The sequence below is a fragment of the Vidua chalybeata genome, chromosome 6 (genome assembly GCF_026979565.1).
Source record: "Vidua chalybeata isolate OUT-0048 chromosome 6, bVidCha1 merged haplotype, whole genome shotgun sequence".
NCBI classification, from domain to species: Eukaryota; Metazoa; Chordata; class Aves; order Passeriformes; family Viduidae; genus Vidua; species Vidua chalybeata.
The window spans coordinates 31,606,461-31,622,818 of NC_071535.1; the positions used below are offsets into that span (position 1 = coordinate 31,606,461).

The 16,358-nt window shown below is 33.7% G+C and overlaps 1 protein-coding gene across 1 annotated transcript in view; it reads left to right on the forward strand.

Moving 5' to 3' along the window:
• RYR3 (ryanodine receptor 3) overlaps nt 1-16,358 on the forward strand; it is a 197,248-nt gene that overhangs the window by 121,025 nt on the left and 59,865 nt on the right. Inside the window, exons 50-61 of the mRNA XM_053945141.1 lie at nt 1,401-1,541; nt 3,191-3,354; nt 4,290-4,368; nt 5,579-5,668; nt 7,081-7,235; nt 7,950-7,959; nt 8,787-8,849; nt 9,274-9,349; nt 9,515-9,638; nt 13,807-13,922; nt 14,212-14,279; nt 14,840-14,961. Of these exons, the coding sequence (XP_053801116.1) occupies nt 1,401-1,541; nt 3,191-3,354; nt 4,290-4,368; nt 5,579-5,668; nt 7,081-7,235; nt 7,950-7,959; nt 8,787-8,849; nt 9,274-9,349; nt 9,515-9,638; nt 13,807-13,922; nt 14,212-14,279; nt 14,840-14,961 (1,208 nt within the window). The remainder of the gene's footprint in view (nt 1-1,400; nt 1,542-3,190; nt 3,355-4,289; nt 4,369-5,578; nt 5,669-7,080; nt 7,236-7,949; nt 7,960-8,786; nt 8,850-9,273; nt 9,350-9,514; nt 9,639-13,806; nt 13,923-14,211; nt 14,280-14,839; nt 14,962-16,358) is intronic.

The following is a 16,358-nucleotide window of genomic DNA, read 5'->3' on the forward strand; positions in this document are numbered from 1 at the left end:
TGCATCCAGCATAAAACTTGAAAAGAAATTGTTGTTGTCTTGTTTTTAAAATCAGAATGGGAAGGGTAAAGCAATGTAAAATTACTTCTGAGTGGAAAATAATGTTATTGTTTGTAGTCTTTCAAATTAAATGTAATGTTTGAAAACTTTTTGAAATCATGCCTATGCAAAGAGTAAGGGGATTATGATATTTTGTATAGTGAACTGTTGACTTTCCCGTTGCTTCAGCAAAAGAGTATTTGAATGTATCAATTTAACTGTCGGTGTTACCTTGAGATTTCTTCTTCTGCTATATGAACTAAAATAACTCTTGGTAGGATGCACAGTCCAGGAATGACTACTGAGTGAAATCTAAGAGACAGGATGCAGGGAAGAAAATTCACCTTTTATTTTTCAGTTATCTATAACTGAAGTTTTGTCTTGTTTTATCTAGTTTTTCTTTTGTTTTATTTTTTCTTTTGTTCTGTAAAAACAGGATTACAACTGTTAGATTATAAATAAATCTTAGTTAGAACTATTCAGTCAGGTTTGATTCACTTTTTTGTTGGGATAAAACAGCCTGATCTTAGGTCTGTGTCTTTTTGTGAAAGAATTGAAATTGTATCATATTTTAAAGCAGAGCTGCCATATTCACAAACATACTCTGGAACATCATTAATTTTTGATTAGAAGTGTGGTGTAGAGGGAGTGTTTGGTCTGCTTTTTAATTATTATTTTTCTTTCTTACACAGAATTGCAATAAAAACTAAAATATCAATATTCTAGTCTGATACTAAAAGAAATTTTTTAAATTACCTTGGGACAAGAATTTTTAATTCTACAGAAGAAACTGTTAGAAATTTGAAATTACGTGGAAAGTGCATCAATAATCATATCTACTAGGCTCTTTAACTGTACAGATTTCCTGTATGATAGTTTTTTCTGTCAATTTTTCCAGAGCTGAGCAATTGCAGCCAAGAGGGTGTACTGCAGGTGTCTCTTGCAGTGTTTTAAGTAACATTAAAGCAACTACAAATGATGGGAGTTAAATCAATTTGAATTTGTAAAACTTTTCATGAGAACCTATCATGTCCTGCCTTATACCCATTTCATTATCTCTGTTTTTGTCCTGTAAGCTAGTCTGTACTCAAATGGTGACAATTCTGAAAGTTTGCTACTCCCTGTAGCCATTGAGAATCCCACAGCAGGAGCTGGAGATAATACAGGCTTTATACTTTTACAATATGGGCTCTGCTGCTCTTCCAAAAAGAAAAAAAGAAAAAAAAAAAAAATTATTCTGAGCCATTGGAAATGAAGAGACAGACGCAAATAAAACTACTCCTGTAACTGTTTAACATAACAGTTTTTTATTTCGTTAAATAGCAATGTTTCACAAGCATTTTTATTTCTTGAAAATCTAGCTTCTGACAAATCACTATGAGCAGTGCTGGAAATATTACTGTCTGCCTTCAGGAATGGGAAGCTATGGAATTGCAGCAGAAGAGGAGCTACATTTAACTGAGAAACTTTTCTGGGGGATATTTGATTCCTTGTCTCATAAGGTAATGGCTGCAATTCACATTACATTATGGGGTGGATATAAAAGCATTACAGTGATAATTTGCTGTGCCAAGATGAGAAAATTCCTGTTTTAACAGTTGTTTCATCTAATATGGGAGACACAGCAATGAAGGCTTTTAATGAAGTGAAAAATTGAACACTGAATCTTGAAAGATTGTCTCCAAGCTGATGAAATGTCAAATCTTTGCTTGATATACATGCAAGCTTTACACTACTAATGAGGAGATATGTATGTGTGTGTGTATATATATATACACACACATATGCACATGTAATGTTTAGTTCTCACTGCACTAACACGTCAGTGTTGTCTGCTCTCCTATCTTGGCTCTACTAAACATTTTAAATTACTTTTTACTGACATAAAATTAATTTATATATATATATATGTATGTTTTTATCAAATTGTTGGTATATGCAGAATAAATTTACATTGCCCGTCTTCAAATATATATTTGTATTTCTTTAGTTTTCCAGCTATTGCCCAGCTGAAGAGATATGATGCAATATACTATGAAATAAATACTTTTCCATTTTTCTGTTGCAAAATGTGATATTGGGACTTTTTAGCTTAGTTTTTCTCTCAGTAAGAAAAAGTTGCATTTCTGATACAAGAAATGTCTTCCTGAGTAAATACTTTTTGTGCTTGCTTGGGCCCAATCAAAAATCAGTTTTTGCTTTAGGACAATAAAAAAACATATTCATTGTGTCTCACTGGATTTATGTTCTCTTTCTAAGCTACAGATTTAGATGATTGCTCCTCTAGGCATTCTGATTTATAATATGGAAATAAAAATGGTCTTTGCATTATTCTGAAATGGCTTTTTAAGCTTTATTTGTATTTGATTTTTAGCCATATTTACCCCTCTCTTAGTGCTTTCACAAGTGCAAAGAGTGTCATGAGTGCCTGATGCAATCAAATGTTTCCAATTAGTGCATCTTGGATTTTAACAGATGAATTAACACGATATGTTTTTGCCAATACTGGTGTCTCTCCATAACAACATTTTTATTTTTCCGTAAATGGTTGTTAGCCCAATGGTGGTTAGTGAAAGAAGAGTTGTGTAAATCTGATCTGCAGACCTATAGTATTCTCCACCATTCTCTTTTGTTCTAAACTATTTACAGGTTTGATGTTATTAAAAATAATGAAAATACTTTGCTACAGTTAATCACAATTTCCTTTAATGAGCATATTTTAAAATGAAACAGTACAGGGTGAAAGAGAAGCAAAATGACTATGGCATCTGCTAATTCTGCTGGAAATAATAACTTTAGAACTAAGGCAGTGTTTTACAGATGACCATACTCTATAAGTAGGCAAAAAGGTACTCTGTACAGGCCTTCATGGCCCAAAGAAAACTCGAGTTGACCTTGTATTGCATACACATGCAAAGTGTCAGCACACCCTTATGTCAACCTGAGTAGTCTTAAGAATATGTCGTGTTGATATAATGGAAAATAGATGTCATGCAGCAATAATTTTGCCCTATGTTTGAATTTTAAATGTGACTTACTGTTTGTTTGCATCTTCTAATATTTGTACATGGCTATATGGCTGCTTGGATTTCACTAACATTTTGCATGTTTTTCTATTGGGTTTTCCAACCAGTTCCTATCTCTCCTGCAGAAGTATGATCCAGAGCTCTTTCGAATGGCTTTGCCTTGTCTAAGTGCTATAGCTGGTGCCTTGCCCCCTGATTATTTAGATACACGAATTATGTCAACTTTGGAAAAGCAGACTTCAGTGGATCCAGAAGGAAATTTCGATCCCAAACCTGTCAGCACATCAAAGTGAGTCGTGTAATTCATAGTGGTTTCCTTCCCTTAAATATTTTTATACTATTCCTTATTAACATTTTTTATCTTCTGTAGGGAGAGTTGGCTGGTGACTGACATGTGAGTGGTATTAGGACTTTCAGAAGTAGTAGAGGGATTTTTGCTTCCTTCTGCCAAATACTTCACTGAAACCTGTCCTGTTTACCAGACATAAACCATATTCTTCTCAGCCCTGAACAGATGTTAAATATTTCCATCTTATGTCTGGAGAAAATAGTAAATTCTATATTTATTATGTACCCTATTGCCTAATAGTTCAAATGTTTGGGATAGATAAATTTGAAACTATCATTATTTTGCTTATGACAATTTGTACAACATCACAAAAATCAAGTGATTCAATTGGTCTGTAGCCCAATTTTTATAAAATCTTTATATGGCAAAATAAGCAGATCATGCAGGATGATTAAATAGAGATTTGGCTTTCCTAGTAAATTTTGCTTTTAAAATACAGACTTTATATTCAAGAACTGAGGATCAATAGCTCAGTCTTGCTATTAAATTCTTACCCTTCCATCATTATGCATTGTGAAACATCTATGTTGAAATTATTCTTTATTAAGAATTAGCAACAAATTTACTTGTAAATTATGGTGAAGCAGGTATTTGTTTCTTTGTGATTTCAGGTGCTAAAAAGTGTGACTGTTATGTACTTAAAGGTTCTCTGCAAATGCCATTATAGCTATGCCTTTTTGTGGCATTACTTTTAAAGAATAGGGAATTGCCATGCCAAATGTTTTGCCTTCATTTGGAGGTAAAGCATTTTTGATTAGTGCTATATTTTGCTGACATTTTTTTTCATAAATCAGACTGCAGTAACTTATGATTGAATGACCATTTATATGTAACCATTCACATTTACATGCTAAAAAAGCCCTCTCTGCTTACAGCCTTGTACTTCCTGAGAAGTTGGAGTATATTGTAAGCAAGTATGCTGAACATTCCCACGATAAATGGGCCTTTGAAAAGGTAGGAGTTATTTTAAGACTGGCAACTGTCCAGGACTAGTAAATAATTCCTAGGGTGAATATTGAAATTGAAACTGGTCAGTTTAACTGATAGCCCCTCCATCCAGATTGTATGGATGTCTACATATCTATTTTGGGATATGTGGAAGAAACCTCTTGCTTAGGAAAATGCATTGCAATTAGTTAGTTTTTCAAAGAATTTATTAGGAGAGACTTGAGGGGACTGCAAAAGGGGAGTTTGGTTTGGGTTTGGGGTTTTTTTTTTTTGTTTGTTTGGGGGTTTGGCGGGTTTTTTGTTGTTTTTTGGGGGGTTTTAAATATTTTTTTAGGTAAGAATATATAGCTCTTTAGGCATCAATTTGCCTAGTAATGGTGCTTTTTGACTGGGAGTCAGAGATTCAATTTTACTAGAGGAGCTCTATGATCTAGGAAAGTACAGCCTAATGTAATTTTTTATTTCAGATAAGCAGTTGTAGATTTTCTTTCTTCTTAGCTTTTAGGAGCCTGTTATGTATTGAATTTCTCTGTAATTTTGCAAATGCTCTGTCATTATGTCATGTTTCTGCTTCATTAATTCTAGGAAGCTATGAGAAAAGACAATGAATTCTTCAATAATTTATTATAACATTTAATAACAAATGAATAGCAATTTTACGGAAGAGTTGTATAAAATAATTCTCTTGTTCGGGGGGGCCTATATATGCAAATTTGTATAGGAAGGTACACATACATATGCATATGTAAATATATACAGAAAAATTTCAAACCATAACTTTCACGTAGTTTTGTTTAAGGTAAAGGATTCATTAGTTATGTTCCTCTGTTCTTGATCTGTTAATGTTACGTATTCTTCTCTGTGTTTCTGACTTTAGGCTCCCAGAGAACTGGGACAGTGTGCTTACTGTATTTTGGGACAGTCAGTGCTGTCTCACTGCGTGAGTCTATTTGAAAGGGGCCAGTGTAAGTTAGGCTCAGGACTGGTATCATGACACCCACTGCTCACAGGTGGCATCCCTTCTGTCTCAGGCGTGTTTTGTTCCTGTGTGCCCCCACAGATGGATGCACGCTCCTCTCCTGTGGCACTGAGCAGCTCTTGGAGTGGGTTAGCAGTTTGATGTGACAAAGGAAACTGGCTAATTTGCTCTCACTCATCAATGTTGCTCTCATCTTATTTCACTGGGGTTTGTGGTTGTTTTTTTTTTCTTTTTCAGACTAATAGTGGATGGAAATATGGTGTTTCACTAGATGAAAATATGAAGACTCACCCATTAATAAGACCTTTCAAAACTTTAGCTGAAAAGGTAATAGAGGAAATTTCAGCTGCATCAATATGAAGTAGATTGATTTGTGTGCTTTTAAAAATCCATTTCAAATATATTCTTTTAAATGTCAGCCAGAGGAACCAACAAGAATTCTTACACTTAATAGGTACAATTTTATGCCAAAGTGATTTTTAAGTTAATCTTACACTGAGTCTTGTATAACTTACTTCCATTAGGCATAATGTTAATTGTTTCTTCATAGGCCTGGGCAAATTTGAATTCAGTAGCACAGTTTTTTTCAGGCTTACATGGATGAGGAATGACTGGCAGAAACTCCTGGACCTTAATGAAAATGTAATTTAACATACATGAAAGCAATTTTGTCTTCCAGAAAGATGGTAGAAAAATGTAAAAAATGTGTAGGAGATGATTCAGTTGAAAATGCAGAAAAACATTTAAAGTATTTTGAATTTCTTGACTAGGCACAAATGTGTTCTAGTTGTCAGAACAGTGAAGCAAATTTGAATTCTGTTACTTTTTTTTGTAATGATTCACTGGGAAACACAAGTCAATTACATATGTCCCTCTTCACCACATATTTCTTGTTCAGAAAATAGACATGACAAGAATCAAGAGGGATTAAAGAGGTTGAGGTTCCTAGGGTTTGTAAATCACTTTGGAATCTTTGGAGAGGAGCCAAAGCATTGTTGGTTGTTATTTAAGCAGTTCAAAAAGAATTTTCTGAATTGCCTGAAATTAAAACTTTTGAACATAAAAATCAGGACTATCCCTAAAAGCTGTCATTTTGAGCAACTGGTTTTATGATACAACCTGAAATACTGTTATTTAATTGATTTGAAAAGTCTTATTATAGCATACTCGGAATTTTGCCACAAATTTTCAGACTTTTTCTAACACTTTTACTCTTTGAAGGAGTGCTGGAATATGGGCTGTTGCCTATTTTTTATTGGTATCTGTGTTTTTATGAAGAGGTGTATAATTCAGTAAAATTCTGTATCTGTGAGTGGATATAAATATAGGAAGACTAAAAAAAGATCTTGAGTGCTTGATGCATTTGAAGATACATACTTGTTTAACTAATTTTTAGCACTCACAGCACCATAATTTCTTTTATTATTTTGTGCTGGTGGAATTAGTGAATAAGTTTCAAGGTCCAATCTACATTATTGCTCCAGGGCTCATTGAAGTGCTGTTAGTTTCTAACCCTTATCCCAGCAATAAATGCCACTAAGACAATTTTTTTTAATTGTAGGTATTTCAAAGCTCTTCTCTCATGTAAAAAGAACTGCATTTTGTGTTCTCATATAATATATAAGTTTTCTATAATTTTGCGGTATGTGGCACTTAGTAGAGAAGGACAGAATATTTTTGTTGCTGTGCTTTCGCTACTTACTAAATACAGAAAAAATTTTACATTCTTTTCTTCAAAGGAAAAGGAAATTTATCGTTGGCCTGCCAGAGAATCATTGAAAACCATGCTGGCCTTGGGATGGAGCCTAGAAAGGACCAAGGAGGGAGGAGAAGCAATAACACATCAGCGTGAAAATGAAAAGCTTCGTAGCATAACTCAGTCTAGTCAGGTAAAGTAGAACACCTTGATTTTATAAAACAAAAGGTCTATTAATTAATTTACTACTAAATTATAAATATTTATGTCAATTTTATATTCTTTCAGTGAAAACAAACTTTTAATGGTAGAGTTCCAAGATTGGAAGTCATGTCACTATAATAAACATTGTGCCACACTAAAGAGGGGATTCCCAAAAGCGTTTAAGACAATGAGGATATAAGAGACCATAGATATTCATTTTCTTGGAAGAACTGAAAAGCTTTTTAATATAGTTATTCAAAAAAAAAAAAGAAAAAAAAAGAGAGAAAGCATTTAAAGTCTTTTATTTTATAAAAAAATAAATATAGCTTTTTTTTTTGTTTGTTTGCTCAAACAGAAGAGCCTAACATGGGCTTTTGTCAAGATTATGATTGACAAATTATATTGCACATTTGATACAGTTTTTTTTTTAATCTACAGGCAAAAATTTCAGGTGATGATAGATTATTTTTTCCGTTTGTAGATTTTTGTAATCACGTGTTGAGACTGCTGGTCAATATGTCTTGGAGGAGGAAAGCTGTTTAAAATTACAACAAGTGTTGGGGAATTGTTATTGTACCCTTCAATGTGAATTACACACATTTGTACATAAATATAGTGAGAGCTAAGAAGCAGTGCATTGGGCACAAGTCCTGGAAGGAGTGTGCAAAGCTGTGTCACAAGTTAATTCTTTATGTACACTTGCACTAGCACTGATCCTGTGAGCATCAGCACCTGGCACCTTAAGCTTGTGTTGGGCTCTTTCTCCAGGCCACTATTTGCTTACCAAAAGGGGCCCCTGAGCACTCATTACAACATAATACTTCAGTATTTCTTATCTCTTCAGCAAAAATCACTCCCTTACAGGAAATTCTGCTGTCTCTGGTATCTCTGCTTCCAGCCAGTTGAACTTGTTCTGCAGCTGGGCCTTCTTGGCCAAGAAGATGCCTGATAAAGACATGACAGAGTAGAGGTTTTCAGCACATAATTAACTTGAGTACATGTTTGAAAACACTGATTTATATGTAACCATTCACATTTACATGCACCTCTAACAGGATTTTGAACTGGAGCTTTCTCACTTTAACCAGTTGAAGATTGTGTTCATATATTACACTCCTGCATTTTCTTAGTCTTTAAGTTCCTCAAAAAAATACTTTATCTTTTTGTTGTATTGTCTCATCCTTAGCACAGGGCTCACTCAGGCTGTTCCCACATGATTCTGTCATGTTTTGAAGGCACATCTTGTATGTCTCATTATTCATTTCCTCCTAGGCTAAAAGCTTGGTTCTTTGCAGCTTGCCACCTATTGTGAATAGAGAGCTCTAAGTATCTGCAGCAACCTGCATGCTTCCACACTAGCAAACCCATTCTCTTAATCATCCAGTACCTTCAGTACATTGCAAAATAGGTGAACAGCTCCTACAAGAAAGTATAAAATTGGGAATGGTGTTACTCTAATCAAGTCAATAACAGAGATGTTGTAGTTGAATATTTGGTTCTTTTATCTGAGATTATTTTATCTGAGAATATTTTTTTCTCCTGCAGGGAAATGGGTATAGCCCAACACCACTTGATCTCTCTAATGTGGCACTTTCTAGGGAGCTTCAGGTTCGTATTTGTGTTTTGCATAAATTATGCTAAAAGGAATGGGTGTACTTGATTTCATTATTATTAATGAGTTGAATTTTGTTAGGTTTTATGAGTGTATTTGTGACTGTAGTTATGATAAGCTGCTGTAGAAAGGGTGCATGCTATTTACATAGTGAAAGATGAAATTTCCACTGTTTGTGCTATTGGTGCTTTCTGAGTTCCCAGAAAAAAATTAAGCATGAAGCTAGGGAAGGGGCATGTTATATTATGTGTATCCTGTGCTTGTACTGACTTCAAAGAACAGCTGAATACAGAAATTCCACTTAGCTATGACGTTTATTTATCACAAGAGTGTAGACTTAAGACTGTGAAATTATGTAGCATTATAGAATTTTTAATCATCACCTAATCTTACACATTGTTTTTTCTGATGCTAATGTAGGGAATGGTTGAGGTAATGGCAGAAAACTACCATAATATATGGGCCAAAAAGAAGAAAATGGAGTTGGAAAGCAAAGGTAAGCCACAATTCTACAAATCACACCAAAAAGACAAGATTGAGGGGGAAGAAACAATCTGAAAGATCACAGTGTAAGACAATCAAAAATGAATAGTTCCTTTTGTACATGAAGCAGAATAAATCTTAGAGTAGAAAAACTTACAGTTCTTTCAACTTACTAAAGGTGGAGGTAGTCATCCTTTACTGGTACCTTATGACACATTGACAGCCAAGGAGAAATCACGGGACCGTGAAAAGGCACAAGAGCTGTTTAAATTCCTTCAAGTCAATGGTATAATCATATCTCGGTAAGTTGCACATTTTTTCAGACGCTTGCTTGCATTCAGTGCCCAAACCAGCATGTTAATCTTATCTCACTGCAGGCTGGCAGTTATTAACATAATTACTGTTCGGCATGTCTTCTATGAATCAGAGTTATTTTCATGTTCACAAGGACTCTTCTAAAACAGCATGTTCAGGCAACATTTTTAATAAGTATGTGATCATAGTAAATACAAAGTGCAACACAGGGTAATTAAACAAGAAGATAATTTAAAATGTCTAAATTAGCAGCCAGCCGTGTCAGTAAGGATCGTGGGAAAATTAATCTGAGGTCTGATACTAAAATTTATCTATGTAGAACTGCTTTTTATGCAGTTTTTGAAAAAAATATTGCTTTGAGTTCTGTAAAGTAATAAGACAAAATGGCTCTGCTTTGTGGGCACTAACTTCTACTCTAGCAAAAACATAGACATCCTTAGTTTTACTGTAATTTGAATTGCTATGTCTTAAAGTAAGCTGATCTGATCTTACTGTAGTATGTGGCTTTATATGATGGAATTGTGAATTACTATACTATAACTCTCCTCTTTTATTGGATGTGAAACACCTGAATACATAGGAAATCTCAATTTTTCTGGCATTCAGCATTTTTGTGAACTAAATTGTATCCATGAACAAATTTTGCTGTACATGCATAGAGTCAGATCTTTCCTGTTTTCATTTATTTATATTTTTCAGGTCTTTGACTCTATTGAAAGTATACTCAGAAATTTATAAAAATCCATTTTTAGGATCTTCAAAATGCAACTTTGTTCACTTCAAGAATTAATAATATTTCTAAGAGATGAGAAAACAGTTCTAAGTACATTTCTGTATTACTACAGAGAAAAATTCCCTCCTGCCACATATGTAGGCTCTCAGCCTGAACCCAAAATGTGGCTATGCCACCAAATATTTTTATAACTTCCACTGTTGCTTCAGAGCCATTGAATAAGAAAAGCTGGTCAACTTAGTGCAAATGAATGATGTCCTGAAACACAATGGAAATGCTCAACTTTTGCAGCTGCATGTGTTTGGGTCAGGAAATCAATTTTTTCAGTGCTATATCATGGAACAAATCAACTTGAAAAAGCATTTCAAACTCTTTCTTGATACAGGCAAAGAGTTTGCAGTGATTGTCTGTATCAGTATGAATCAAGATTATCATCTTTTCAGTGTTTTCTTCAGATGAATAGATATATATACATATATATAAATCTTTTGAAGTACTCATTGCAATGATCACATTTCAAGATGTCGTTCTTGAAAAAAAAGGACTAATCATTAAAACATAGGAATTGTTTATAATTGGAAATGTATAGGCGGATCAGCATGTGTACTTCACATATACCATCTGCCTCTGTTTTTGGGTTTTTGCTGTTTGCTGAGAACATTTTTGAAACACTTTGTGTGTTTATGACATGCACATAAATCTCTCAGGCCTTATTCAAGTATGCATTAGAAACAACATAGTATTTTGTCACACATCTTTAAATTTCTGCAAGGTCTTTGGATATTGTTTTCTATACTTCACAGACCTATCAACATCATTCAATATTTAGGAAAGTATGTGTAATCTCTTAGGAACCAGGACTTCTTACAAACCCAAAAATATTTACATTGACCTCACTGAAAATACAGATAAGTACTTTGTCTCCTTTGTGAAATGAGGCAGCAGAAGATGCCTCTCAAGCATACATAGCTGTTAATTCATACTAAATCATTTGATTGCACTATTAATGGTGATAAATTAATAGAGAGTCATCAAAGTAAACAAACTAGAACTCTTAAAATAGATTTTTTTTTCATAAATTAAACTAAGATGGGAAGTTAGAGTCCTACTAAGTTTGTGTTTAAAATGGGATTGAGATGTCTTCCTTGGTTGTCTGGCTATGTTACCCTAGACTATAACCATTTCTTTCCTCTTAACTGTGTTCTGACATGGTCAAGAGCATATATTTTATTATTAGATTTTTTTTGTTGTTGTTGTTACAATTTCTGCTGCATCAACCTTCTCCCAGAATTACTTTTTTTGCTTGTATTTCTCTCATAGCAGTTTTTGAACTGCTAATCTAATATTCCATTTTACCTCCCTAATTTACTCCCATAATAGTGGTCTCAGTACAAATGATCATCTTCTTATACCACAGAAGTGAGTCCAGCAAATTTCCTTTTTTCTTCCTTTCTTGCTTTTGCCTCAGTGCCACAAACTACCAGTTCCTTTCTTCTTCCCTACTTCTGACACACTGGTCAGCTCCTCTGTAGTCTCTGCCTGTCCTTTGGCCAGGTTATTTTCTCTTAGCTGATAAGGGCTGAGTCTTCCAATCTGCTACTGATTGAAGAGGCTGTATAGAAGCAGATGAAGTAGCCATTTCTGCTTAACCAGAGGTTTTCTTTAATGTCACTCAGTTACTTCCTCACTTGATAAAGCAGTTAGATGTCCTGGGTGTAATCCAGTATCTACCAATAGGAAATCTCAATCAGAGTGTAGTTCTTTTGATATTGGAGTTCTTTTGACTATGAAGAAGTTGCAAACTAAACAAAAGTATAAGAGAACCTCAAGGAAATTAAGATTAAAGAATTAATGACTTGTGAAAGCAAGTACATTTGAAAACAGAATACATTAAAAATGTAAAAAATTAAGTGACTTCAAAAAGTTAACAAAAAAAATTTTCCTGTTCTTGTCCTGGATGCCAAGACAGAAAGCATTGTTTGCAGATTTGTGGAATGAACCTTTAGCAATGAATTGGAAAGTTTAGCTACCCTTCAGAGGAGCTTTGATGGCCCGGAGAAATGGGCTGACAGAAATCTTATAAGGTTGATCAAAGGTAAATACAAAGTCCTATACCTGGGATGGAGTAATCCCAGGAATAGGGGAGCCGAGCCTGAGAGCAGATGTGCAGAAAAGCTCTTTGAATTGTGCAAGTTGAACATGAATCAGGAATATTTCCCTGTGATGATGAAAGCTGACTATGTACTAGGCTTTATCAGCGAGTGTGTTCTGCAGGTTGATGGATCATGAGATTCTCTCAGGAGAATATTGTCCCATTTTTGGTTCTCCAGCGCTAAGGCAGACATTGAGAACAAAGTCACTCAAGTGGGAGGCCACTGAGATGCTCTGTGGATGGATGCCAGTGTCATGTCAGGAGAGGCTCTGAGGTTGGATTTTTTTCAGTTTTAAAACAGAAGGCTACAATAGGATCTATGTCTGTCTTCAACTACTTCATGCAAGGTTATAGAGAAAATGAGGTCAAACACTAACTCCTCAAAAGTAATAAGCTGTTACAAGGAAAATCCATATAAGAATATATATCAGAAATATAAGAAAATATTTCACCATTATTTTTTCATAGTGAGGGTGGTCAATTATAGAGTCTCCAGGGTCATTATGAGATTTTGATTTGTGTGTGATCCTAAATAATTTTAGAATTTCAGTCATGTAGGTTCCATTTGTACTTAAAATCAAATCCAGTATTATAAATCTAGGCCCAGACAACCACACATATTTTTATTCCTCTTTAATATCTTGTATGATCAACCATGATTTATGTTTATGAATTTATCTTAAAGAATAAATAATACATGCCTCTTTAGAAATTATTGTATTCTGTTAAAATTTTTCAAATATTTTAATAATATAATAGTTTGTCACTTACATTTAAGTTTTCATTTAGTAGCTGAAGGAATTTGGGCTTTGTTCCTTCATAAAATTAAAGGACAAAATAAAGTTTAACAGTGATTAAGCAAATGAAGGATAGTACTTAGGCTGACTTTGGAAAGATGCAACTGCTGACTTCCCAAACACTTGGAATGTAAAAGTGCCAGCAGTAGAAATTGAGTGACCAATGCATGACTTTTTCAGGCTCAGATGCATGATGGCTTTGTTTGTGCAATAAGGTAGCACTCTAAGGTTCTTATCCTAAAATACATGTATTTTGGATACTTTAATCATAAGCTATTATACCTCTTATTAAAGTGAGTTCATTTTTCTCTGTTTCTTCCTAGATAGTTGATAATTAGTTACCATGCTCATTATCTCCTTCTCACGAAAATGTACCATAATAAAAAAATAAGGCATGAAGCACTTCATAGTCCTGTCATCATTTGTACTGCTGTCATCATCAATGCTACTTCTCTTAATCCTTTTCAAAACAGGGGCATGAATGACATGGAGTTGGATGCTTCATCCATGGAAAAGAGGTTTGCCTTTAAGTTTCTGAAGAAAATTTTAAAATATGTTGATTCTGCTCAAGAGTTTATAGCACATTTGGGTAAGTTGCAGATTTTATTTTTAAAATAGTTAGAATTGTTGAAATTTAAATATTTGATTGATACATTTGCATTTTTAGTGATCACTATTTTTATTGCATTTCAGAAAATTAAATCATGCCTTTTAATTTTCAGATTAAATTACTGAACATTTGTAACTAGCTAAACAGTTTCTGCTCTTTTATTTTTATTTGAGTAAAACTAATTTTTCAAGTCTATCTGAAAGATATATTGTATTACTTATGATTAGACAGCTTCTTATTTGCGTCTGCCTTGATTGTATCCTTGCAGAAGCCATTGTAACCAGTGGAAAAACTGAAAAATCTCCACATGACCAAGAAATAAAATTCTTTGCTAAAGTGAGTGATTATTTCATGTTCATATATGTTTCACTCTACAGAATATGCAAATTTGAAATGTTAGACTGCTTTTCACATAAAAGAAATATATATTTACCATTTATTTATGATATCTAATCAAACTGTTATCAAATATTTTGACAAGTCTTCAAAAATATCTCAGTATATTTGCTGGATTCAAATATTTCAAAATATTTCAATATATCTTTTTCTGTATGAGAAGGAACATAACATTTAAAAGGCAGATTATTCATTACACTATATTAAATACTTCCACTGAATATATAAATTTAATCTATTTTTTTTTACCACAAGATATCACTGAAGTGTATATTGTCTAATTAGAGAAGGAAATACTCCTATGCAGTATTAGACCCAAAACAGATATCTCTATGGAAGTCTGTCTATTATTTATATAATTTTGAATAAAATTTTAAGACTTCAGTTTCTAATTGTTGTGGAACTAAAATTCTTTTTATGAACTTTCACCAATCAGAGCATTGCTGCTATATTTACCATTGTGCTCTGTAAAAAATACATTTTGTGTCTATATTTCTTAGGTTCTTTTACCATTAGTTGATCAATACTTTACAAATCACTGCCTCTACTTCCTGTCTTCTCCATCAAAAACCCTCAGTAGCAGTGGATATGCATCAAATAAAGAAAAGGAAATGGTAGCAAGGTAAGTAAAACAAAAAAAGTTATCCATAGTAGGGTTTTATTCAGATAACCAAAGGTCTCTTCTTAGATAGCAGAGAAAGACAGATAGTTCAAAAGCTTATCTTCCTCACCTGGAAAGTGAGTATTTTATTCTACATGAGTGTGGCAGTGAGTGAATAAAATTCCTCATCTTTGTATTCTTTATTATATATATATGTATATACACACACACAATTAAAGAGTTAAGTATATATAATAACTATTTATTTTACAATATGTAATTGTAGATGATAACATGAAAATACTATAAACCATTCTGTGAGCAGTGGGATTTCTTAGTTTCTCATGGGGTTCTGTTTCATTGTGGGTGGCAGTTTCTGGTTAAAGCTCTTTCCACTGTTGATTAATTTAAATGGTCTTACACTTATTTAAATTTTCAGCTACCAAAAAAGTGTTAAGAATACCACGAGGCAGCTTTTTAGGGGGGAATACAGATTCTATACAAAATTACTTCTACCCCTGCATAAGTATTACTGGAATTTAATAATTTTTGCATGTCTTTACTGTTTGGATGGAATCAGCCATTTGACACAAAGTTATACTAGAAAATTCTGTTTAAAAATTGTCTTTTAATTTATAACATGCTGCCTATATGAAAATATGAATTTCTCTTTAAAATTTTAAAATAATATTAAATAATATTTAACTGTGTTTCAACTATGACTTTAATAATTTGCCAGGTTTTTTCCTTCCCCTCGAGGTGTGCTGCCAGTTACTTTCTTTTGGAAATTTTGTATCGTAGTATTTCAAGCTGTTTTACTCTCATGCTTTCTTAGTTTAGCTGTCAATTTCTCAGATTTCCTTGACTTTCCTTCACTGTGTTGACCAGAGTTAATTGCTTTTTCTGGTGGAAAGTAGATATAAAATTTGAAAGTAAAGGTTATGTGATATTGCATAAGATCAGGCCTAGGACTCAGCTTCCTAGATTCCACTCTTCAGTTTATCTCTCAACACATTTTTGCATTTTTCTAAATTATTATTACCCTCTGTTTCCACGTTTGTGAGTGGAAGTCCTTATAGAGCAGTTGTGTGTGAGTGGTTAAGTGCCCAAGATTCTGCTTTACTCAGCTCTCAGATATTTACAAATCTGCCAGGTAGTCCTCCAGGAGCTGGGAAAGACAGCTCAGGCTCAGAAGATGGAAGTGTCACTTCATTTCATCTCAATTTCATGCTTCCTCTCTGAGTACTCCTGTTACTTCTCTAAAGTCAGTCAGGTCTTAAGGTAGAAGGATGGATTTTAGGGCTTTAAAAAGACACATGAAGAAGTTAGGTGTCTAACACATGTACCTGCTAGTATAACTGCAGAAATATCTTAAAATGCTGTGTGCATCCTTCACTGAGAGAAGTGACTATCTGCCA